This window comes from Microcaecilia unicolor, chromosome 3 (genome assembly GCF_901765095.1).
Source record: "Microcaecilia unicolor chromosome 3, aMicUni1.1, whole genome shotgun sequence".
NCBI lineage: Eukaryota > Metazoa > Chordata > Amphibia > Gymnophiona > Siphonopidae > Microcaecilia > Microcaecilia unicolor.
The window spans coordinates 15168989-15193004 of record NC_044033.1 but is presented as its reverse complement, the minus strand read 5'-3'; the positions used below and the strand labels follow the sequence as shown (position 1 = coordinate 15193004).

Sequence of the window (24016 nt, the reverse complement as noted above, 5' to 3'; positions counted from 1 at the left end):
TGATGCTGCGGGTGGGGGGGGGGGCTCAGAATCAGGGACAGCCCCGGTTCAAATCCCACTGCTGCACCTTGTGATCCTGGGTAAGTCACTTAACCCTCCATTGCCTCAGGTACAAACTTAGATTATGAGCCCTCCTGGGACAGAGAAATATCCAGAGTACCTGAATGTAACTCACCTTCAGCTACTACTGAAAAAGGTGTGAGAAAAATCTAAATAAATAAATAAAGATTCTAGAATTCTAAAGAATAACAATATTCCATACAGAATTTCAAAGTGTAGCAACATTCCATGTAGAACCCCAAAGAGTAACAAGATTCTTTGGGGAGGACGAGTGGCCTAGTGGTTAGAGCACTGGTCTTGCAATCCAGAGGTGGCTGGTTCAAATCCCACTGCTGCTCCTTGTGATCTTGGGCAAGTCACTTAACCCTCCATTGCCTCAGGTACAAAGGTAGATTAAGAGCCCTCCAGGGGCAGAAAAATACCAATGGTACCTGAATGTGCATCTCTTTGATGCCCTGTAGACGATGTATTATTAGCATTTGTATAGTGCTACCAGATGCACACAGCACTGAACACCTGACACAGAGAGACAGTCCCTGCTCAAAAGTAACATAGTAGATGACGGCAGAAAAAGCCCTGCATGGTCCATCCAGTCTGCCCAAGACAAACTCATATGTGTATACCTTACCTTGAATTTGTACCTGTCCTTTTCAGGGCACAGAATAAGTCTGCCCTCCCCTATCCTAGCCTCCCAACCACCAACCCCGCTTCCCCCCACCTGCTCCGCCACCCAATTTCAGCTAAGCTTCTGAGGATCCATTCCTTATGCACAGGATTACAATCTAAAAATACAGACAAGAAAAAAAAATAAAACAAAAACAGACTTTTTTTTTTAAATCAATGATCACAGGCTCCACTGCCATCCAGCACCTCAAAGGTAAATTGGCCTGAGGTGGTGCTCAGCATGTTGGGGGGGGGGGGGGGGAGGATGTGCCTTAGTGCTACCCCTACTTTTACGTGACAGTTCTGTGGGGGATTTGGGAATTCCACAGAAGCCCAGTTCAAACGACTAGGCTTCCACGTCATTATGCAGGCACTTTTGAATAGCTGGGGCTGGGGGTGTGGCATCCTATGCTGGCAATTTAGTACCCACTGTGCAATTAACTTTGGGGAACCCCCCCCCCCAAAAAAAAACAAAAAAAAACATTACTTTGTGCTGGTGGCTGATAGTATTTAAGCCAATGCTAATGTGAGCAGATGCCTGGGCAGCACTAAACCCAGCCTGACTGGACTGGGGAGGGGGAGTTGGGTTCTTCTCCTTGGGTCTGGGTGATGTCCTGGGAAGTTGAAGAACAGTTTAATATGTTGCTCTGTGCCCTGCGATCCCGCGGAGGGGTGCCTGCGTTTCTGTGCTCCGACTTCCTCCATCCCCCGCAGAGAGAGAATGAATGAATGAATGGGGAGGGGGAGAGGGAAAGAGAGAGCGAGGAGGAGGAGCCGGGCGCTGGAGGGACGTGAAGGTACAGAGAGAGAGCGAAAATGAATGGGGGCTGGGGAGGGGGAGAGACAGAAAGAGGAGTGGAGGGGCGGGGCTCTGGAGAGACGCGAAGGTGCAGAGAGAGAGGGAGGGAGGAGAGAAAATGAATGGGGGGGAGGGAAGAGACAGAAGGAGGAGTGGAGGGGCGGGGCGCTGGAGGGACTGGGACCTTAAGGTGCAGAGAGAGAGAGAGAGAGAAAATGAATGGGGGGGAGGGAAGAGACAGAAGGAGGAGTGGAGGGGCGGGGCGCTGGAGAGACGCGAAGGTGCAGAGAGAGAGGGAGGGAGGAGAGAAGAGCTGCGCTGCGGTCGGACGGTGCTGCCGATCGTCTACTTGAGGACCCGATCTCACTTCCCCCTCATACTCCACTCCACTTCTCTCCCTCCTCCCCCGATGTTAGATGCACTTCTCCCCCTTTCTCTCTCTTTCCTACCCCGGTCGGTGTTGGTTGCTGCAACTTTCCTATCGCTAGTGTTAGGCGCGCCTCATCCTCCCCCCTCACACACACACATTTTTTAAGTCTCCCTCTCCTGCGGTGTTAGATGCTGCACCCCCTCTCCCCCTTCCCATTATTTAAGTGCAGTCTCCCCTTTCTCTCCCCTCCCTGTCCTTCCCGGCTCCAGGGATGTCCCCCCGGTGCTCCTGTAGGTCGGTAGCAGCCCCGCTGTTCCTGACGCTGCTCTATGTCTCCCTCCTGCTGGCGGGTGCCGGTATCTTCTGGGCTCTAGAGAGTGAAACGGAGCAGGAGCACGCACAGCCCATCTCCCAGACCAAGTGGGATGAACTGCGGAACCGCTCGGGCATGGAACCCCCACAGCTGGAAGCCTTCATCAAGGTAAGGAGGGGGGGGGGGGGGGAGACATTCGGGCTGAGAGGTCACCCGAGACTCTGGCGAGACACCTCCAGATGTGGGACACTTGGAGCAGCAGCAGGTCCCTGAGGTGTTCCTACAGACAGGCTCGTTCACCTTAGCAGGCAAAAGTGCAGCCGGTTTAATTAGCCTGCTTGAACCTCTCATGAAGTAAAACTTCAAGCCATGTGTCTCTTATGGTGTAAGGCAGAGGTTCCTAAACCTGATCCAAGAGGCACCACCCCGCCCCCCCCCCAGTCAGGTTGTCAGGATATCCACAATGAATATTCATTAATATACGTAGAGGTTACCAAATATTTACTAAATACCCCTTTAAGTAACCACTATTTCAACCTTATAATCAAAATTATTCTGTTTTTTTTTTAATTAATTTTTCATATGCTATTAACACATTTTATCAAATTTCATCATGAGCCATATCAATTCTACACTATTAACAAGAACGTTTATCTTTGATAAAGAGACTACATATCATCTGGTTATAATATGAATAGACTGTTATTTCTTGTTTATGCTATGGTCTTGTAGATGAAATGAATAAATGTAGTGTGGAATTGTGCATAGGTATATTATGAACTAACATAGTAACATACTAACATAGTAGATGACGGCAGAAAAAGACCTGCATGGTCCATCCACTCTGCCCAACAAGATAAACTCATATGTGCTACTTTTTGTGTATACCTTACTTTGATTTGTACCTGTCCTTTTCAGGGCACAGACCGTGTAAGTCTGCCCAGCACTATCCCCGCCTCCCAACCACCGGCTCTGGCACAGACCGTATAAGTCTGCCCAGCACTATCCCCGCCTCCCAACCACCAGCCCCGCCTCCCACCACCGGCTCTGGCACAGACCGTATAAGTCTGCCCAGCACTATCCCCGCCTCCCAACCACCAGCCCCGCCTCCCACCACCGGCTCTGGCACAGACCGTATAAGTCTGTCCAGCACGATCCTCACCTCTCGCCACCGGCTCTGCCACCCAATATCGGCTAAGCTCCTTAGGATCCATTCCTTCTGAACAGGATTCCTTTATGTTTGTCCCACACGTGCTTGAATTCTGTTACCGTTTTCATTTCCACCACCTCCCGCGGGAGGGCATTCCAAGCATCCACTACTCTCGCCGTGAAAAAATACTTCCTGACATTTTTCTTGAATCTGCCCCCCTTCAATCTCATTTCATGTCCTCTCGTTCTACCGCCTTCGAACCTCCGGAAAAGGTTCGTTTGCAGATTAATACTTTTCAAATATTTGAACATCTGTACACAGAACTGTAGAGGCGTTTGCCTTCTCCGGTAGAGGAACAAATACAGAGAGTTAATGTGGATGAGTGTATGAACGTTAACAGTGTAGAGGGAAATAAGAATTGATATGGCTCATGATGAAATTTGATAAAATGTGTTAATAGCATATGAAAAACTAATAAAAAAAACTGAATAATTTTCATTATAAGATTAAAATAGTGGTTACTTAAAGGGGTATTCAATGAATATTCATGAGACGTATGAGGAGAGACTTGCTGATCTGAATATGTATACCCTGGAGGAAAGAAGAAACAAATATTTGAAAGGTATTAATCTGTAAACGAACCTTTTCCGGAGATGGGAAGGCGGTAGAACTAGAGGACATGAAATAAGATTGAAGGGGGGCAGACTCAAGAAAAACGTCAGGAAATATTTTTTCACGGAGAGGGTGGTGGATACCTGGAATGCCCTCCCGCGGGAGGTGGTGGAGATGAAAACAGTAATGCAATTTAAAAATTTGTGGGATAAACATAAAGGAATCCTGTTCAGAAGGAATGGATCCTCAGAAGCTTAGCCGAGTTTAGGTGGCAGAGCCGGTGGTGGGAGGCGGGGCTAGTGGTTGGGAGGCGGGGCAGACTTCTACGGTCTGAGCCCTGAAAATGACAGATACAAATCAAGGTCAGGTATACACATAAAGTAGCACATATGAGTCTATCTTGTTGGGCAGACTGGATGGACCGTGCAGGTCTTTCTCTGTCGCCATCTACTATGTTACTATGTATGAGAGAGATTTGCATGCACTGCCTCCACTATCCACTGCCAAGCTACAAGATACTACCGTATCTGCTCTGACCCAGGGGACAGAGATAGGCACCTCGAAATCCTGACTGCATCCTTCGAACAGAAAGGCTACAACCCCCAAATAATCTCCAAGAATATTGCCTCCTCCCTCAAAACACCCAGGGAGAATCTGCTACAGTACAAGGAGAAAAAAATCCACAGACAGAATCCCCCTTGTAGTGACATACAATCCAGAGCTGGAAAAACTGAGGAAAATCATAAGAGATCTACAACCTATACTCCAGGAGGATGAATTACTGAAAGAGATATTCCCATCCCCACCAGTACTGGCCTTCCGACAGCCACCCAACTTAAAACACAAGCTAATCAGAAGTAAACTTCCTTCACAGACTGAAAAGGAACAGAAGGGCACACGTCCCTGTAATTTATCCGGTTGCAAACTATGCCAAAATATTTCACAGGACCCCAAAGTCATCCACAAAGGAAAATATTCAACATAAAGGAATCCTTCACATGCTCATCTTCCAATGTAGTTTATGTCATCCAGAGTAAAAAATGTGACGAAGGGTGCTATATTGGAGAAACAAGCCAGATGTTGAAGAAGAGATTTAATTTACATAGACATGATATGAAAAATGCCAGCCAGTGCCAACCAGGATGTTAACCTCGGTGGGACAGCAAGCCAGTACACTGTACCAGTGATTTTATGGTGAGAATACTAAAACGAAACTTTAAAACAATACAGGAACGAGACCTCTGAAGTCAAAATGATTAAATATTTTGACACCCACCAGACAGGACTTAACAAAGATCTGGGTTTTCCAGCCCATTATAAACAGAAAAAGCAACACTGGGCCTTCAAGACTGGGACAATAAAAGTTCTTTATTAATGACCCGACATGGGCCGTGTTTCGGCACTGGACAACGCCTGCTTCTGGGGTCTAGCTCTCCAAGATGTTCAAGCACTCCTTCTTCCCTTCCCACAATAATTCAGTGCAGTCGCACTTACTCCCTGCCCGGCGTAATGCAAAGGTCACGCCCATTATAAACCATGAAATTCCACTGGTCTGTCGCCCTCTGATCACCCTGCATATCTCCCTTTCCCTCATCCCCTCAGCCCTCTCTGTTTCTCACCTAACCCACCCCTCCCTCATCCCTTCAGACTGTCACTGAAATACTCTGATGTTTCACTTGTATATGCTGTTACTTATCAAAATTTGCTTATTTCCAATCTGACAAAGAAGGGCAACCTTCAAAAGCTAATCAAAAAATGTATTAAGTTAGTCCAATAAAAAAGGTGTCATCTTATTTTCTTTTCTCTGTTTTATTTTATTCTATTTCTGTTGACTGGGTTTTTATTTGCAAACCGCTGTGATCTGTCCTTCAGCTACAGCAGAATGTCAAGTTTTGAATAAATAAATGAGTGTGTTTCTTACCAGCTCAGACATGGGCATAGAAAATGTAAACAAGTACCTCCAGTGACCAATTATACTAGGCACTGCAGAAATATTACCGCTGTGCCTCTCTCTGGGCCTGCAGCTTCCCCTCCAGAGAGGCATCAGCCCTGCAAGCAGCAATGAACATTCATCCCAGGGCCGGCTAGCCCACATACACTGATGGTCCCCTTCGCTCTCTTCCTGCACAAGATTTTCATTACCACCACTTTCCAAAAATACTAGGACTAGGGGGCACGCGATGAAACTACAGTCTGTCAGACTGTCAAAGTAATGCTTTGATGTTTCTCTCATATATACTATCTGCTACCTCATTTGCTTATTTCCGATCTGAGGAAGAAGGGCGACCTTCGAAAGCTAATCAAGAAATGTATTAAGTTATGTCCAATAAAAAAGGTATCATCTTATTTTCTTTTCCATGTTTTATTTTGTTTGATTTCTATGCTGTTAGTCACTGCATGATGTAACTGTCTTCCGAAGCTCTGCATGTGTTTTCTTCTAAGCTGACATGGCCAGTGAGTAGCTGCTCACGTCAGCTGCCTTTCTAGTACACCTAGATAAAGGAGGAGAATTTGAAAGAATGTGGTACGGTGTGATCAATAAACTGCTTGAAAGAACATTTTTAAAGGTTCACTTTTTAACAGCGTTCCTTAGTTAATAACTCTACTGCTTTAATCTATTTTCCATCCCTCTAGTGGGAAGTGTTTATAGCTGGCCACTTGGGAAAGCCCTGTGTTAGCTACCATTTTCACGAGCTGGTCAAAAGCCTTCGTCTTAAGGTATCTCCGCTTCAGGTGTAGAATGTGTTAGTGGAAATGGCGAGGACCCTTCACGAGTAAAATCATTTTGAATTAAAAGTTCTTTTTCTTGCTCTCCTTTTAGGAATAAATTTTGTTTCTGTGCTTCTGACAGGTCTTTGACCCGCTACTGAACTATCTGCAGTCGGCCTGTCTCTTTGTGTGTGTTTATCTCTCTTTTCTTTCGATTTTTTTCATCCAGGGTCTATAGCACCTGAGATGTGTCTGCCTTCCCAGTAAAAGCTTTAGTGATGCAGGGTGTGTCATGAGCATCCTTCGTCTGGCTCTGGCTGCCCTTCTCTGCCTGTATGAGAAGAGACCACTCCAGGGATGCTGGCCTATTCCATCCTCAGAGAGATTGCACACACCATGCCCATGATCAGCACAAACCTGAAAAGACAAGCCCGAGAGCTTGTCTCGATGGGCCCCGTTAACCGTGGGCTGGGCCTGTGGGTCGAGCTAGAGCAGATGCTACTGGCTGGGGGGGGGGGGGGGGGGGGGGTTCTGCAGGTCCGGCGGGATTTTGAGTGGCCAATATTGGGTATATTTAAAAGAATGCAGCTTGCCCGTGATCCTGCAGGCTTGGGAGGGTGGGAAGAGGTGGGCTATGGATGCCCCTTAAATGCTTGCCCCCTCCGAGGACCAGGGCGTTCCTGCTCCTCGTAGGCAGCTTTCCCGTCCTCCCGCCCAGTTTCGGTTGCGTCAGTAGGTGTGACTATCTGTGATGTAGACTTGTCTTTTCAGATGTCGGGTTGTCGCAGCAGCAGAAAACCCGACGTACAGGAGCAATGGCTCATGGGGGGTGAGCCAGCTCACTGAAAGGTGGGTTGGGTGACCCGGATTAAATGTGTGGAGGTCCGCAGCAGCTGGGGATCTTGCTACCAGGGTGAGGCCGGAAGAGGAAGATTGGCGGCGACCACAGGAAGTGGATTTAGCTGCTTTGCTGACATGGCGTGCAGTGGGGGGAGGAGGGGGGAGGGTTGATGCTGCTACATTTGCCAGCTGTACCTTGGTGGGGGGGGATGTTATTTTTGATGTGATATGTTTTGAAAGTTAAAAGACTAAACTGTGGCCTTCTGTTTTATCCCAAATTATTTATTTATTATTTTGTTGTATTTGTATCCCACATTTTCCCACCTATTTGCAGGCTCAATGTGGCTTACAGTATACCGTTATGGCATTCGCCATTCCAGATTAGAAGTTGACAATTAGTATTACTTAGAGAACACGCATGATATAATAAAATTAAGCAAACAGATATAAGAAGAAAACAGTTCCGAATATAGGTAAAGTGGAGATGTGTTACATTTACAATTATTGAACACTGGTAAAAAAGGCCCATTTCTGCCTGTCATGAAACGGGCGCTAGCGGGCACGGGACTCCCTTCCCCTCCCCTTACGCTAGTATCCCTGGTGGTCTAGAGGTACCTGTTCACTCGGGGCAGGAAAGAAAGAGCCCCCGCTTTCCTGCCCGGAGCGCTGCTGGTAGCTGCCCTGCTGCATCCTCTGTGAGTCAGGCTCTCCGCGTTTCAAAATGGCCACCGAGAGTTGAAGCAGCCTCGTGAGACTTCAACTCTCGGCGGCCATTTTGAAACGCCGAGAGCCGGACTCGCACAGGATGCAGCAGGGCAGCTACCAGCAGCGCTCCGGGCAGGAAAGCGGGGGCTCTTTCTTTCCTGCCCCGAGCGAACAGGTACCTCTAGGCCACCAGGGATAGTAGCGTAGGGGGAGGGGAGGTGATGGGGGGGAAGAGGGGGCGACCGGGGGCGGGGTGCTAGCGTTAAAGGGGCGGGGTGATGATGCGAAAGGGGCGGGGTGATGGGCACGTCCTCGGTGGCTGCGATTTGTTGGAAGGGGAGCAGTACCTACTCCTCCCCGTTCGTTCATTTGCATGGTTGTGTACATGTTCCGCCGTCGACGTCATCACGTGTGACGCGAGGGCGGGGCATGGAGACATGGTGAGTGTTCTGGCTTCACCACCATGAACTTACGAATCAGTGTCTGAGTGCCTGCAGTGACGTCAGTGTCCTCAGAACGTTGAGGGTGCATTTTATTATAGTGGATTGTGGTATGCCTTGTTGAAGAGGTGGGTCTTCAGAGATTTACGAAAGTTAGTTAGTTCGTAAATAATTTTTAGGTTAAGTGGCAATTCGTTCCATAACTGCGTACTCAGGTAAGAAAAGCTTGGCGCGTGCGTTAGTCTGTATTTTAGACCCTTACAGCTGAAGAAGTGAAATTGGTTTGTTAGTAAGTGTTACTGATTAATGAGACCGGTCTTGAAAGGAAGGAAAATGGGAGGAGGAGGTGGGGGAGCGGATATATGAACCTGGGTGAACAGGTCTCAGATCCACGAGTGAAGCCACCTACTGCCTGGCATCAGAGGTAAAATGCTGCAGTCCAGTGCACACTGGAAGCCTTGTTCCTCAGTACTGGGAGCTATCTTAGGCAGAGCTGGTCAGGGGCAAGGTGCGGCAGTCTCGGCCTTGTCTGACAGTGTTTTCTTTCATCTGTGTTCCTTCACTTTCTCATTCATCTTATCTTTTGAAATTCGAGATAAGGTGGCACTGCTGGTAAACATCCCTCTGAAGAGTCTATTCTCATACAAAGGTCACGGCTGCCTCATCTTGCCTTTAAGACCTGGGGAGGGGGGGAGGGGAGGTTGTGTAGAGAGATGCAGAGATGCCAAGTTTCTCGTGGGCCAATGCTCGAAACCAAACGCTGGTGCTACGGGTGATTTGCGTTGGCATTAATGAGCGCAGAATGCTAGCGTGAGAGGTAACGTGTCTGCCAAAGATCAGCACAAATAGCATGCAAATACAGTCAAACGGATGTTAACGAGGTCATTTCCTATTCCCTCCCAATGCTCTGAGAACAGCGCAAAAAAAAAAAAAGCCACTCAAAAAAAATTGCGCCAGCTAGGAGCAGGCATTAGGGTATTTGAAGAGGATTTCTCTTGAGTCTTTCTTTCCGTGTAACACAGCCAGCTGCAAACTATGCCAAAACATTTCACAAGACCCCACAGTCATTCACAAAGGAAAAATATTCAACATAAAGGACTATTTCACTTGCTCATCTTCCAATGTGGTACATATCATTCAGTGTAAGAAATGTAACGAAGGATGCTAAATTGGAGAAACAAGCCAGATGCTTAAGACAAGATTCAATCTGCACAGACATCACATGAAAATAGCCGGTGCCAGTCAAGCCCCCACCCCTGTGGGCCAACGCTTTACAAGACCAGAACACTGCACCAGTGATTTCACAGTAAGAATACTGAAAGGTACTTTTAAAACAATACAGGAACGTAAGACCTTTGAAATAAGAATGATTGAATATTTTGACACCCAACAAACATGACTTAATAAGGATCTGGGTTTTCTAACCCATTATAAACCATAAAGCTGTATTTCTCTGTTTATTACCCTCCTCTCGAGACCACGTGATGTGTTGAGAGGAGCGGAAGCAGAGAAGCTCCTCTCTTAGGCCGAACCCTCCCCCGCATCGATCGTAAGTGCCGATTCAACCCCCGATACCGAACGAGTTCGATAAGAAGGACCCGCGAGTGCATGGACCAATTTGTCACAAGATTGGAGCCTAAAATGCCACCGAAAACAGGAAAAAAAGAGGCGGACAAGCCCCGCATTTCAGACCCCAAGATGGCGGCGGGCGCTCCGCCGGATGGGCAGGCGGCGATGTTTTCCCCCCCACAACTGCAGCAGCTGGCGGAGGCGGTGAAGCTGGCCCTGCAACCAGATCTGCAGCAACTTTCAGGCCAGCTAGCAGCAGTGGAGAGCCTTTTGGCGGATACAACGAGGCGCACAGGGGAATTAGAGCAGCGAGTGTCGGCCGCTGAAGACGAGCAGACCGGAAGGGCGGCAGAGCTCGAAGACTTGAAACAGACAGTGCGGAAACAATCACAGTTGCTGGACGACCTCGAGAATCGGTCTAGAAGAGACAATCTGCGTATAATTGGCGTTCCAGAAACAGTGCCAGATCGCTCACTATCTAGCAGACTAGAAAAATGGCTGCAGACGGAATTTGCGTTGACGGACAGCATTGGAGCAGTATGCTTGGAGAGAGCCCACCGAGTCGGTAGGAGGAATAACACCGACCTGCGGCCTAGAGTGGTCATGGTGAAAGTTCACAACTTTGTTCATAAAGTGGAAATCTTGAGAGGAGCGAGAATGAAGCGAGATTCGCTGACTTTTGAGGGATCATCCGTTAAGATTTTCCAGGACTACTCATTGGCCTTACAAGAGAGACGACGGGCCTACGGGAGAGTATGCCAAAAGCTGGCAGACTCCAGCCAAAAATTCATGTTAACATACCCGGCCACTCTGCGGATCAATCATCAGAGTAAATGGCATGCCTTTAATTCTCCAAAAGAAGCGCAAGACTGGATGGCTGAGAACTTAAATCTTATTATGGACTCTAATAACTATCAAAGCAAGCTCAAGTGAGGAGGAAGATGAAAGGAATAGAAAAGAAATTGGGGCCTGAGAGTTTGCCATTTTCCAATGAAGGTATGGGGGAAACAAAATATTATAGATGGGGGAGGGGGAGACCTCACACCATTGATCCCACCGTTCTCCCGATAGACAGCAGAGGGGGACAGAATGGAGACTGGAGGGAAAGGGAAGGGATTGGGAGGGGGGGAAAGGGATAGGGGAAGGGAAGGATTTGGTTATCAGAAGGGAAAGCAGGCCAGAAGAATAGGGAATTCACTCCTGATGTCTAGAGTAGGTCATGAAGATGAGATGTGCCCTTTGTTGCAAGGGGGGATTTGGGAAGGAATAGGCAATAACACACCCTTGGGCGAGGCTGGGCGCCCGAGGAGACCACAGACAAGAAGCGCTGGAGTACACACACCCGCAGGAAAACTTTAATATTAGGTCTTTAAGGTTTGCCTCCTGGAATGTAGGAGGTGTCTCCACCCCGATCAAGCGAACAAAAATTTTAGCAAGCCTTAGGCGTCACAAGGTCGATATAGGTTGCCTTCAAGAGACCAGGCTCACGCCTGAGGAACATGATAAATTAAAGAGGCAGTGGGTAGGAGAAGTCCACGCAGTGTCGTCAGGGGATCGTAAAGCTGGAGTGGCAGTGTTGATTCGTAGGGGGCTGGCCACAAAATCGGAGGTGGTAGAAGCGGATCCAAATGGGCGTTACATTTTGATAAGGCTATGGGTGCATCAAAGAGAATTGTTAATATTGGGGGTATATGGACCTAACACATTTGACCCAAAGTTTTACCCAAATTTAGTGCGGGTGTGCCTCTTGTATGGGTCTGCTCATCTCTTAGTGCTGGGAGATTTTAATTTGGTAATGGATCCTGGTGAGGATTGCTCAAACCCAGGGGCAACTTCGAGAAGGGGACCCAAAGCGCACGCCCTTTCTTATTTTCAAAGAGCCCTTAACCTCATAGACACATGGCGATGTTTACACCCAGGGGAACGCGATTACACCCATTTGTCTAGGGCCCATGGAACATATTCTAGACTAGATTATATCTTTATTACTCAACCGGCCTTCCCATGGGTTCTGGCTTCTAAGATTGGACCGGAGGAGATAACAGACCATTCGTTAGTTTGGATTGACGTGGAGGTACCAAATTTTCACCAGCAGGCCCGCAATTGGCGGTTCCCAGGCTATCTTTCACAAAATAAAGAATTCCGAGAATTTCTTAGACAGAAATGGGAAGATTACCTTCAAAATAATAGAGAGCACTTGGGTCAACCAGAATTGTTATGGAGTGCTGCTAAGGCTGTAATTAGAGGTGAGATAATCGCTTATGTACATGCCAAAAATAAAAAACAGACGATAGCCATAGTAAGACTAGAGCAAGATCTAAGAAAAGCAAAGGCCCAATATATCAGACAGCCGAACGCAGAGACAAGAGAACAGCTGAAAGCCATTCAAGTAACGCTTAATGCCTTAATACATGAGAGAGGGCAAAAATACCTAGCTTCCCAACAATATAAATTCCGTCGATATGGAAACAGATCAGGGAAAATGTTGGCACAATTATTCACGGCATGGGGCCCTCGCCGTCCAATATTGACACTTAGAGATGAGCGGGGACATATTCAAAATAAGAGTGAAGAGATAGCCCAGATCCTCACCAGGTTCTTTGCTTCTTTATACAAAGCAGGTAGAGATCCAGATGAAGAGCAGATTAAAAAATTCCTGGATGAGGTAGAGATGCCAAAATTGACAGAGGGGGAACAGGAGGAATTAGAAGCACCCTTAGAGGCCAAAGAAATACAGGAGGTAATAAAATCACTGCCCATGGGATCCGCGCCCGGACCAGATGGGTTTCCTGCAGAATTTTATAAAGCTCTACCCACATCCTTTATCCCGGTGATCAGTGCTTTCTATGAACAGGTGATTGATAACGGTCGCCTACCAAAACATGAAAACACAGCATCCATTACATTGATTCAAAAACCCGGGAAGCCAGCTGATCAGGCAGATTCCTACAGACCCATTTCCCTGATCAACGTAGACCTAAAGATCTTAGCGAAGATCCTCTCCAACCGACTGGCTAAGATACTACCAAGGGTAATAGGAGAGGAGCAAGTGGGGTTTGTCCGGTCTAGGCAGGCAGCTAGGAATGTTCGCAGACTGCTATTGGCCATGTCCACAGCTCAAATATCGGAAACACCAGCCTCTCTATATGCCTTGGATGCCGAGAAGGCATTTGATCAGGTGGGGTGGAGATATCTGTTCGCAGTCCTGCGATATATGGGAGTCGGGGGTTGGTTTTATAATGCGATAGCCACATTGTACATGGAGCCGAAAGCTTTGGTGCTAGTGAATGGAGTGAGCGCACAGCTTTTTGAAATTGCCAGAGGCACTAGGCAGGGTTGCCCTATGTCCCCGGCCCTGTTCATATTATCCCTAGAACCCTTACTGAGGGCCTTAAAGAAAACAGACAATATTCCTGGGGTCGGGGTGGGGAGCGCAGTCATTAAAACACTAGCATTTGCGGATGACTTGCTGATTGCGACCACGCGTCCAATAGACACTCAAAAACATCTGTTGCAGCTTATACAGGAATTTGGTGAACTCTCAGGATTCACCTTAAACATCAAGAAGTCCTTGGTCATGGAAGTATACCCTGATAAGGCGCAGCCGGGAGTGGACGGCCCTCTGACAAGGGCGGATGACAAGATAAGATACCTGGGTACCACCATTCCGAAGAACTTAGTGCGACTGTATCAGGAGAATGTGGAACCCCTGTTTGAGATAACCCGCACTAGACTATGGCTTTGGGAGAATCTTCCATTATCCTTAATGGGTCGTATAGCAGCTTACAACATGCTGATTGCGCCCAAATGGATGTACACGTTTCAGACCCTCCCACTTTTTCTCAAACAGTCAGATGAAAAACGTCTAAATAAACTTATACAAAGATTCCTGTGGAAAGGGCGCAAAGCCAGACTTTCAGTTGCAATATTACAAATCCCACGGGAATTTGGTGGCCTGGGTCTACTGAGTATAAGATGCCTCACCGTAGCCAGTGGCATGCGCCATATCTCGGACTGGTATAGAGCAACCTCAGATTTTTCGGACACTCCGTTGGAGACGACTCTAACTCAAGGAATACACTTCAGCTACCTGTTGCACATGGGAGGAGGACCCGTTCCCCAGGTCTTGCAACAATCACATATATTACCAACGGCGCGAGCAGTGTGGAGATGGGTTTGCAGATATCATCACTTCAAAAGCAAGGTCACTCCCTTTTTGGCTATTTGTGATAATCCGGCATTTCCGCCGGGCACTATCCATGGAGTTTTCCGCAGGTGGAAGGGTAAAGGCCTTGTGTATATATATCAAGCTATAACTGCAGACGGGCAACCGAGATCATTTGAAGACTTGCAGGCACAATTTTCCCTCCAATCGATGGATCGTTTCCACTACTGGCAGCTGAGACACTATATTAAAAGCTTACCATGGGAGTGCCTTACGGAGGACGTACAGGAAGAATTATCGTCAGCCTATTCCCTACAATCTCAGGACAGAGTATCTCTGACAATGCACCATCGACACCTAAGAGATATGGTGGTGGAGCCTGATTATGAGACATTATCAAAAAATTGGAACAAAGAATTGGGCACAAACCTGACATCAAGAGACATACAAGAGTTTATATACAGGATACACAATTCATCCAAAATGGTCACGTACAGTGAAATGGAATACAGATTAGTAATGAGAACTCACATCCCCCCAAGACGGGCGTTCCATATGGGAATTTCCCCAGATGGCGCTTGCCCCAAATGTGGAGCAGAGGGAGCGACACTTGGACACATGTTCTGGGTATGCCCTGGTGTCCAAAGATTCTGGAACTCCCTCATACAATCGACATCAAAGATGTGGGGGGCAACTTGGAAGAGTGGACCCCAGACTTTGTTTGGGCGGCAGAGATTAGTGTGTCCTGTCCCCAGGGGCTTCAAGAGCTTTACTCATAGGGCCACACTGGTAGGGAAAAAGCTGATTCTCACTGAATGGATTACAAATAAAGTGCCAATGTTACAGCAGTGGCGTTGCCTGATGATAGAATATATGAGATTCGAAAAGAAAATGGCAGACGGTGAAGGGGACCGGAACTTTATGGAGAAAGACTTCCATACAATCTGGACACCATTTTGGCAGACCATTCCCTCAAAGGGCAGAGGACGCATCCTGAATATGTAAACCGGACATTGGGACTTGAGAGAAGAATTCCCTGAGAGTCTTTCCCTGGGAGGGGGTGGGCAGGGGTGGAGGTAAAAGAGGGAGGGGGGAGGGGATAGGGAGGGGGGATTTCTAGGTTAGCAGGAAGGACAACAACTGCCATGATGCAAGTAACTTATGGCAAGATAAGGAATGGACTATAGTAGTGTTAATAATGCTTTCATCTAGCTAGTTTTCTTGTGTTCTAGGTAGTGGTAGATGAGTTTCTTGCTCAGATTAAGATGTTTAGGAGCAATGTATTTTTGTTCTGATTATTGAAACCCAATAAACAAAATTGAAAATAAATTACCCTCCTCTCACCTACCAACACTCATCCCGTTAGAATAGCAATGAAATGCTTTGATGCCCCCATGCATACTCCCACCCTCCCACTCTGTCAGACTGTCAAAGTAATGCTTTGATGTTTCTCTTATATATACACTATCTGCTACCACATTTGCTTATTTCCGATCTGATGAAGAAGGGCAACCTTCAAAAGCTAATCAAGAAATGTATTAAGTTATGTCCAATAAAAAAGGTATCATCTTATTTTCTTTTCCATGTTTTATTTTGTTTGATTTCTATTGATAACCTCTGGAAATTGGAATGGCTGTCGTGGTTAGATAAGGCTCTCGTGGCCTGTTCAGAGTGACTAGTTACTCTCTGCCTACATGGTCAGCAGAGACCCAGCACTTCCAACCTCAGTTTCTGATCCAGGCATGTTTGTCACTGTTCTGGTTACTACTGACTTGGTTGAAAGTCAGTTTCAGGCACATTACCCTCCCTTCCCTCCCCCCCCCCCCCACCTCCCCAGTGAGTTGCTGTATCCTCCATGGATGGATGGGGTTTCAGTGAATCACAAAAGATATAGTGGAATTAGAAAAGGTACAGAGAAGGGCGACGAAAATGATAAAGGGGATGGGACGACTTCCCTATGAGGAAAGGCTAAAGCGGCTAGGGCTCTTCAGCTTGGAGAAAAGGCAGCTGAGGGGAGATATGATAGAGGTCTATAAAATAATGAGTGGAGTTGAATGGGTAGATGTGAAGCGTCTGTTCACGCTTTCCAAAAATACTAGGACTAGGGGGCATGCGATGAAGCTACAATGTAGTACATTTAAAACGAATCGGAGAAAATTTTTCTTCACTCAACGTGTAATTAAACTCTGGAATTCGTTGCCAGAAAATGTGGTAAAGGCGGTTAGCTTAGCGGAGTTTAAAAAAGGTTTGGACAGCTTCCTAAAGGAAAAGTCCATAGACCGTTTTTAAATGGACTTGGGGAAATTCCACTATTTCTGGGATAAGCAGTATAAAATGTTTTCTACATTTTTGGGATCTTGCTGGGTATTTGTGACCTGGATTGGCCACTGTTGGAAACAGGATGCTGGGCTCAATGGACCTTTGGTCTTTCCCGGTATGGCAATACCTAAGTACTAAAACCGAGCATGCAAGTAATGTGAGAGGAAGCAGGGCAAGCAATGCGTAGAGAACAGTGCTGGAGAAAGGCTTCAGCTGGTGGGGGTTGGGGACCCTCGCCAGCCAAACCAGTGGCCCAGACCCCCCGGAGCTATGCCACTGATCTACAGATTACAAGCCATGTGAGAAAGCTGAGACCACGCCTTCAGTGTCCATTGACTTCTATGACAGTAGTTATGAAACTAGCAGTAGGTCCAGTGAGGGCAGTGCCCTGGGTTGGAATTTTTGGGGCCGACATTCAAAGTGATTTAAACAGTCAGAAATGGGGCTAACTAGGCATTTAGCGCCGTTGAAAATGGCTATTTAGTGCCTAAGCCAAAACCAGCTACTTTGTGGGCGTTCATGCTCCCTTCTCCTCTACTGCTAATTCTAGACTCCGTTCCTTTTATCTTGCTGCACCTCACGCCTGGAATAAACTTCCCGAGCCTGTACGTCTAGCCCCCCTCTTTGGACGTTTTCAAGTCCAAACTTAAAGCCCACCTCTTTACCACTGCTTTTGACTCCTAACCACTACTCACTCGCCCCGTCCTTTATCCTCACCTCTTTATTCCCTTACCCTTAATTGTTCTGTCTGTCTGCCTGTCTTATCTAGATTGTAAGCTCTTTGAGCAGGGACTGTCTTTTGTGTATGGTGTACAGCGCTGCGTATGCCTTGTAACGCTATAGAAGTGATAAGTAGTAGTAGTAATGTAGAAGCCTGCCCTTGCAGCTCAGCAATGCGGCCGCGCAGGCTTCTGTTTCTGTGAGTCTGACGTCCTGCAAGGGCAAGCTTCTAGATGGAATGTTGGTAGTGGAGGAGTAGCCTAGTGGTTAGTGCAGTGGAACATGGGATGTTGTTACTATTTGAGATTCTGGAATGTTGCTATTACTTGAGATTCTACATGGAATGTTGCTATTCCACTAGCAACATTCCATATTTAGATTGTGAGCTCTTTGAGCAGGGACTGTCTTTTGTGTATGGTGTACAGCGCTGCGTATGCCTTGTAGCGCTATAGAAATGATAAGTAGTAGTAGTGGAGGCAGAACTTAACCAATATTTAACCAACTAAGAAAACTGCATAAAACACAGTCCGAACTTTACGTGGCTCATCTTAGCCGATTAAGCACTGAATTTCGCACTTAATCAGCTAGGTTTTACCTGGCTTCATATGCCTGGATATTCAATGCCAGTCCTGAAACATAGCCTGGCATTAAATATTCGGGAATAAAGGCAGCAACAGTGAGCAAAATGCTGAATATCGGTGGTCCTTTATTTTTCATTTCCTGCCCTTGTAGAAAGGTTAATAAAAACCCAGGTGGCACTGTTGGATGGCAGAGCAAAGACTGTTTAGGTCGCTCTTTGAACCTTTTCTAGCAGAATTAGAAAAGAGTCAAAGAAGAGCAACCAAAATGATAAAGGGGATGGAACTCCTCTCGTATGAGGAAAAGCTAAATAGGTTAGAACTCTTCAGCTTGGAAAAGAGATGGATGAGGGGAGATACGACTGAGGTCTAGAAAATCCTGAGTGGTGTAGAACGAGTAGAAGTAAATCGATTTTTTACTCGTTCCAAAATTACAAAGACTAGGGGACACTAGAGGAAGTTAAATGGAAATACTTTTAAAACAAATAGGAGGAATTATTTTTTCACTCAACAAATAGTTAAGCTCTGGAACTCTTTGCCACAGGATGTGGTAACAGCGGTTAGCATATCTGGTTTTACAAAATGTTTGGACAAATTCCTGGAGGAAAAGTCCATAGTTTGCTATTGAGGCAGGCATGGGAAGCAATTTTCTTGCCCTGGGATTTATAGTATGGAATATTGCTACTCTTTGAGATTCTGCTTGCAGTCTCGTCACTCTTTAGGATTCCAGAATCTTGCTATTCCTTTGGGTTCTACATGGAATGTTGCTACTCTTTGAGATTCTGCATGGAATCTAGTCACTCTTTAGGATTCCAGAATCTTGCTATTCTTTGGGGTTCTACATGGAATGTTTATTTATCTTTTTTTAATGTTGCCACAATTTGGGTTTCTGCCAGGCGTGTTGAAGTCCAGCATCTTCTGTTTTTGGATCTGCAACTCCCAATGGGAGGTGTGTCAGTGCTCCAGGGCATGTTTCAGAGTGTCAGCATTGTTGTTGTTTATTTTTATTATTTATTGCATTTGTGTCCCACATTTTCCCACCCATTTGCAGGCTCAATGTGGCTTACAGAGTCTTGTTATGGTTTTGCCATTCCAGGATATTAGATATGATTAGTGATGTAAAAGTGTTAAATAGGGAAAGAAGAAAAGGTTTAGGTGGATAAAGAGATTAAAGAAATTAGACTGTCGTAGCTGGGCGAGTTGGCGAGGTGATTTAGTAGGTTATGGGTTTTCTTTGTAAGCCTTGTTGAAGAGATGAGTCTTCAGAGATTTTCGAAAGTTGGTTATTTCTTCGATGGTTTTCAAGGTAGTAGGTAATGCATTCCACAACTGCGTGCTCATGTAAGAGATGGTAGTTGCATGCATCAACTTGTATTTTAGTCCTTTGCAGATGGGGAAGTGTAGATTCAGAAATTTGCGCGATGATCTTTTGGCATTTGTGGGCGACAAGTCCACGAGGTTTAGCATATAGGTTGGATGATTTTGTGAACAATCGTGCAGACCTTGAACGTGATGCGTTCCTTAAGTGGGAGCCAATGAAGTTTCTCTCTTAGGGGTTTTGCACTTTCATATTTAGTTTTTTCCAAATATGAGTCTGGCGGCGGTATTTTGGGCTGTTTGAAGTTTTTTGATGTTCTGTTCTTTGCATCCAGCGTATAGTGCATTGCAGTAGTCCAGGTGACTCAATACCATTGATTGTACCAGGGAACGGAAGACGTATCTCGGGAAGAAAGGCTTTACTCTTTTGAGTTTCCACATGGATTGGAACATCTTTTTCGTCGTGTTCTTCACGTGGGCATCGAGTGGGAGGTTTCGATCAATGGTAACTCCAAGAATTTTCAGATTTTGTGAGATGGGAAGGCAACAGTATGGTGTGGTTATGGTGGTGAAGTTGTTTTGTGTTATGTTGTGATGTGAGTACAAGACATGATAGTGTTTTTTCTGCGTTGAGTTTTAGCTGGAATGCATCCGCCCAGGAGTGCATTATTTGGAGGCTTTGGTTGATCTCGTTGTTTTTTTGTTGCTGTTCAGGTTCTGGGTATATATTGTATTTTGTGTCATTTCAGAGTGTCTGGTAGTGGAGGAAGATTTTGTTGCTGTTACTGAGATGACACTAAAATGAATATATCCTTTTGCGTTCTGAGTATACACGTATTTGTGTATTTATTTACTGCCTTTTTCAAGTTATCAATAGAAATCAAACAAAATAAAACATGGAAAAGAAAATAAGATGATACCTTTTTTATTGGACATAATTAATACATTTCTTGATTAGCTTTCGAAGTTTGCCCTTCTGTTCCTTTTCAGTCTGTGATGGAAGTTTACTTCTGATTAGCTTGTGTTTTAAGTTGGGTGGCTGTCGGAAGGCCAGTACTGGTGGGGATGGGAATATCTCTTTCAGTAATTCATCCTCCTGGAGTATAGATTGTAGATCTCTTATGATTTTCCTCAGTTTTTCCAGCTCTGGATTGTATGTCACTACAAGCGGGATTCTGTCTGTGGATTTTTTCTTTTTGTACTGTAGCAGATTCTCCCTGGGTGTTTTGAGGGAGGAGGCAATATTCTTGGAGATTATTTTGGAGTTGTAGCCCTTCTGTTTGAAGGATTCAGTCAGGCTTTTAAGGTGTCTGTCTCTGTCCCCTGGGTCAGAGCAGATACGGTGGTATCTTGTGGCTTGGCTGTAAATGATGGATCTTTTTGTATGTGAAGGATGGAAGCTGGAGTTGTGGAGGTAGCTGCATCTGTCTGTGGGTTTCTTGTATATAGATGTTTGTATACAGCCATCACTGATTGAGACCGTGGTGTCCAAAAAATTGACTTTTTCTGGGGAGTAGTCAATTTTGAATCTGATTGTAGGATGATATGTATTGAAGGAATTGTAAAATTGTTTGAGTTTCTTCCCCCTCAGTCCAAATCATAAAAATGTCATTGATGTACCGGTTGTATTTTAGGGGGTTGGTCTGTTATGTATTCAGAAATCTCTTCCAGCTCAGCCATAAAGAGGTTGGCATATTGGGGTGCTGTCCTGGTGCCCATCGCAGTGCCCATTATTTGCAGATAGATATTCCGGTGGGACAGCACTTCACAGAACCAGGACACTGTACCAGTGATTTCACAGTGAGAATCCTGAAAGGTAACTTTAAAACCATACAAGAACGTAAGACCTTTAAAGTCAGAATGATTGAATATTTTAACACCCAACAGAAAGGACTTAACAAGGATCTGGGGTTCCTAGCCCATTATAAACCATAAAGCTGTATGTCTCTGTTGATCACCCCACCCCTCACCTATCCACACCCATCCTGTTAGAATATCAATGATATGCTTTGATGTCCCCATGCATACCTCCTACCCACCCCCATCCTCCCACCCTGTCAGACTGTCATAGTAATGCTTGAATATTTTCACTTATATACGCTGTCAGCTACTACTACTACTTAGCATTTCTATAGCGCTGCCAGGGTTACGCAGCGCTGTACAAGTTTAGACAAGGGGAAGGACAGTCCCTGCTCAAGAGAGCTTACAATCTAAAGGTAATAAGCTATGTAGTCAGTGTATGTATCTGGAATGGGGAAGGTGGTTAGGTGCCAAAAGCAAGGGAGAAGAGATGGGCCTTGAGTAAGGACTTGAAAATGGGCAGGGAGGGCGCACGGCGTATGGGCTCAGGAAGTCTGTTCCAGGCATAAGGTGAGGCGAGGCAGAAGGGGCGGAGTCTGGAGTTAGCGGTGGTGGAGAAGGGTACAGATAGGAGTGATTTGTCCTGAGAGCGGAGGTTACGGGTGGGAACATACGGGGAGAGGAGGGTAGAGAGGTAATGGGGGGCTGCAGATTGAGTGCACTTGAAGGTCAATAGAAGAAGCTTGAATTGTATACGGTAGTGGATCGGGAGTCAGTGAAGCGACTTGAGGAGAGGGGTGATATGAGAGTATCGGTTCCCACGGTAGATAAGACGTGCGGCGGAGTTTGGACAGATTGAAGGGGGGATAGGTGACTAAGCGGGAGGCCAGCGAGGAGAAGGTTGCAATAGTCAAGACGAGAGGTAACGAGTGAGTGGACGAGAGTTCGGGTGGTCTGTTCAGAAAGGAATGGGCGAATTTTGCTAATATTATAGAGGAAGAAGCGACAGGTCTTAGCTGTCTGCTGGATATGGGCAGAGAAGGAGAGGGAGGAGTCGAAAATGACTCCGAGATTGCGGGCTGAAGAGACGGGGAGGATGAGGGCATTGTCAACAGAGACGGAGAGTGGGGGAAGAGGAGAAGAGGGTTTGGGTGGGAAGACAAGGAGCTCAGTCTTAGCCATGTTCAGTTTCAGATGCCGGTTGGACATCCAGGCAGCGATGTCGGAGAGGCAGGCCGAAACTTTGGCCTGGGTTTCGACTGTGATGTCGGGAGTGGAGAGGTAAAGCTGGGTGTCATCAGCATAGAGATGGTACTGGAATCCATGTGATGAGATCAAGGAGCCCAGGGAAGAGGTGTATATCGAGAAAAGAAGCGGTCCAAGGACAGATCCTTGAGGGACCCCAATAGAGAGCGGGACGGGGGTGGAAGAAGAGCCATTAGAAAATACTCAAGGAGCGATGGGAAAGATACGAGGAGAACCAGGAAAGGACGGAGCCCTGGAATCCAAATGAGGACAGTGTGTCAAGAAGTAACTTATGATTGACGGTGTCAAAGGCGGCAGATAGGTCGAGGAGGATGAGTATGGAATAGTGACCTTTGGATTTGGCAAGGAACAGGTCATTGCAGACTTTAGAGAGTGCTGTTTCTGTTGAGTGTAGTGGGCGAAAGCCGGATTGAAGCGGGTCGAGGACGGCCTGAGAGGAGAAGAATTCAAGGCAGCGGCTGTGGACAGCACGTTCAAGTAATTTGGAGAGGAAGGGTAGAAGAGAGATGGGGCGGTAGTTGGAGGGACAGGTGGGGTCAAGCGATGCTTTTTTGAGAAGTGGTGTGATTACAGTGTGCTTGAAGGTGTCAGGGAACGTAGCAGTGGCGAGAGAGAGGTTGAGGATGTGGCAGATTGAGGGGTTAACTGTAGGAGAGATGTTGATAAGCAGGTTGGTGGGAATGGGATCAGAGGAGCAGGTGGTGCACTTAGAGGAAGAAAGAAGGTGAGCAGTTTCCTCTTCGGTGATCGGAGGGAAGGAGGAGAAGGAGGCCAGGTTAGGTTGGTTGAGGGAGTGGGTTAAGAAGCCACAGGGAGGAGAAGGCTTGGAAGTGAATTCAAGGTTTATCTTCTGTACTTTATCGTGGAAGTAGTCAGCTAGTGTTTGAGGAGAGAGTGAGGGGGGGTAGGAGCGGAGGGTACTTTAAGTAAGGAGTTGAGGGTGGCGAAGAGGCGACGAGGGTTGGAGCCAAGAGAATTGGTTAATTGAGAATAATATTCCTGTTTGGCAAGGAATAGGGAGGACTGGAAGGAGGATAGCATGAATTTGTAATGGGTGAAGTCTGACAGGGTGTGAGATTTTCTCCAGAGTCGTTCAGCAGATCGGGTGCAGGAGTGGAGGTAACGGATGCAAGGGGTTAACCAGGGCTGAGGATTAATGCGCTTAGTGGGGCGAGAGACAGATGGTGCTAGGGTATCCAGAGCAGTGGAGAGAATTTCATTGTAGGTAGAGACAGCCGTGTCGACAGATTCAGAAGACGAGATGGACGGGAAGATAGTGGAGATGTGAGAGGATAGGGTAGGGGGGTCGACAGCTTGGAGATTCCTGAAGGCAGTGGTTATAGTTGGGCAAGGTTGAGGGGGAGGGTGATGAAGTGTGAGGGTGATTAGGTGATGATCTGAGATAGGAAGGACTGAGGTGCAGAAATTGGAAGGTGAGCAGGAAGAGAAGAGAACGAGGTCGAGACAATGGCCATCACGGTGAGTAGGGGTGGTAGAGCATAGTTGGAGGTTAAAGGCGGATATCAGAGTAAGGAATTTAGAAGCGTAGGAGTTGGATGGGTGTGCTTATTTCCAATCTGAGGAAGAAGGGCAACCTTCAAAAGCTAATCAAGAAATGTAT

The 24016-nt window shown here is 46.6% G+C and overlaps 1 protein-coding gene across 1 annotated transcript in view; it reads left to right on the top strand.

Annotated features, from left to right (window-relative positions):
• The first annotated feature begins 2163 nt into the window (after positions 1 to 2163).
• KCNK17 (potassium two pore domain channel subfamily K member 17) overlaps positions 2164 to 24016 on the top strand; it is a 64933-nt gene continuing 43080 nt past the window's right edge. Inside the window, exon 1 of the mRNA XM_030199258.1 lies at positions 2164 to 2373. Within this exon, the coding sequence (XP_030055118.1) occupies positions 2164 to 2373 (210 nt within the window). The remainder of the gene's footprint in view (positions 2374 to 24016) is intronic.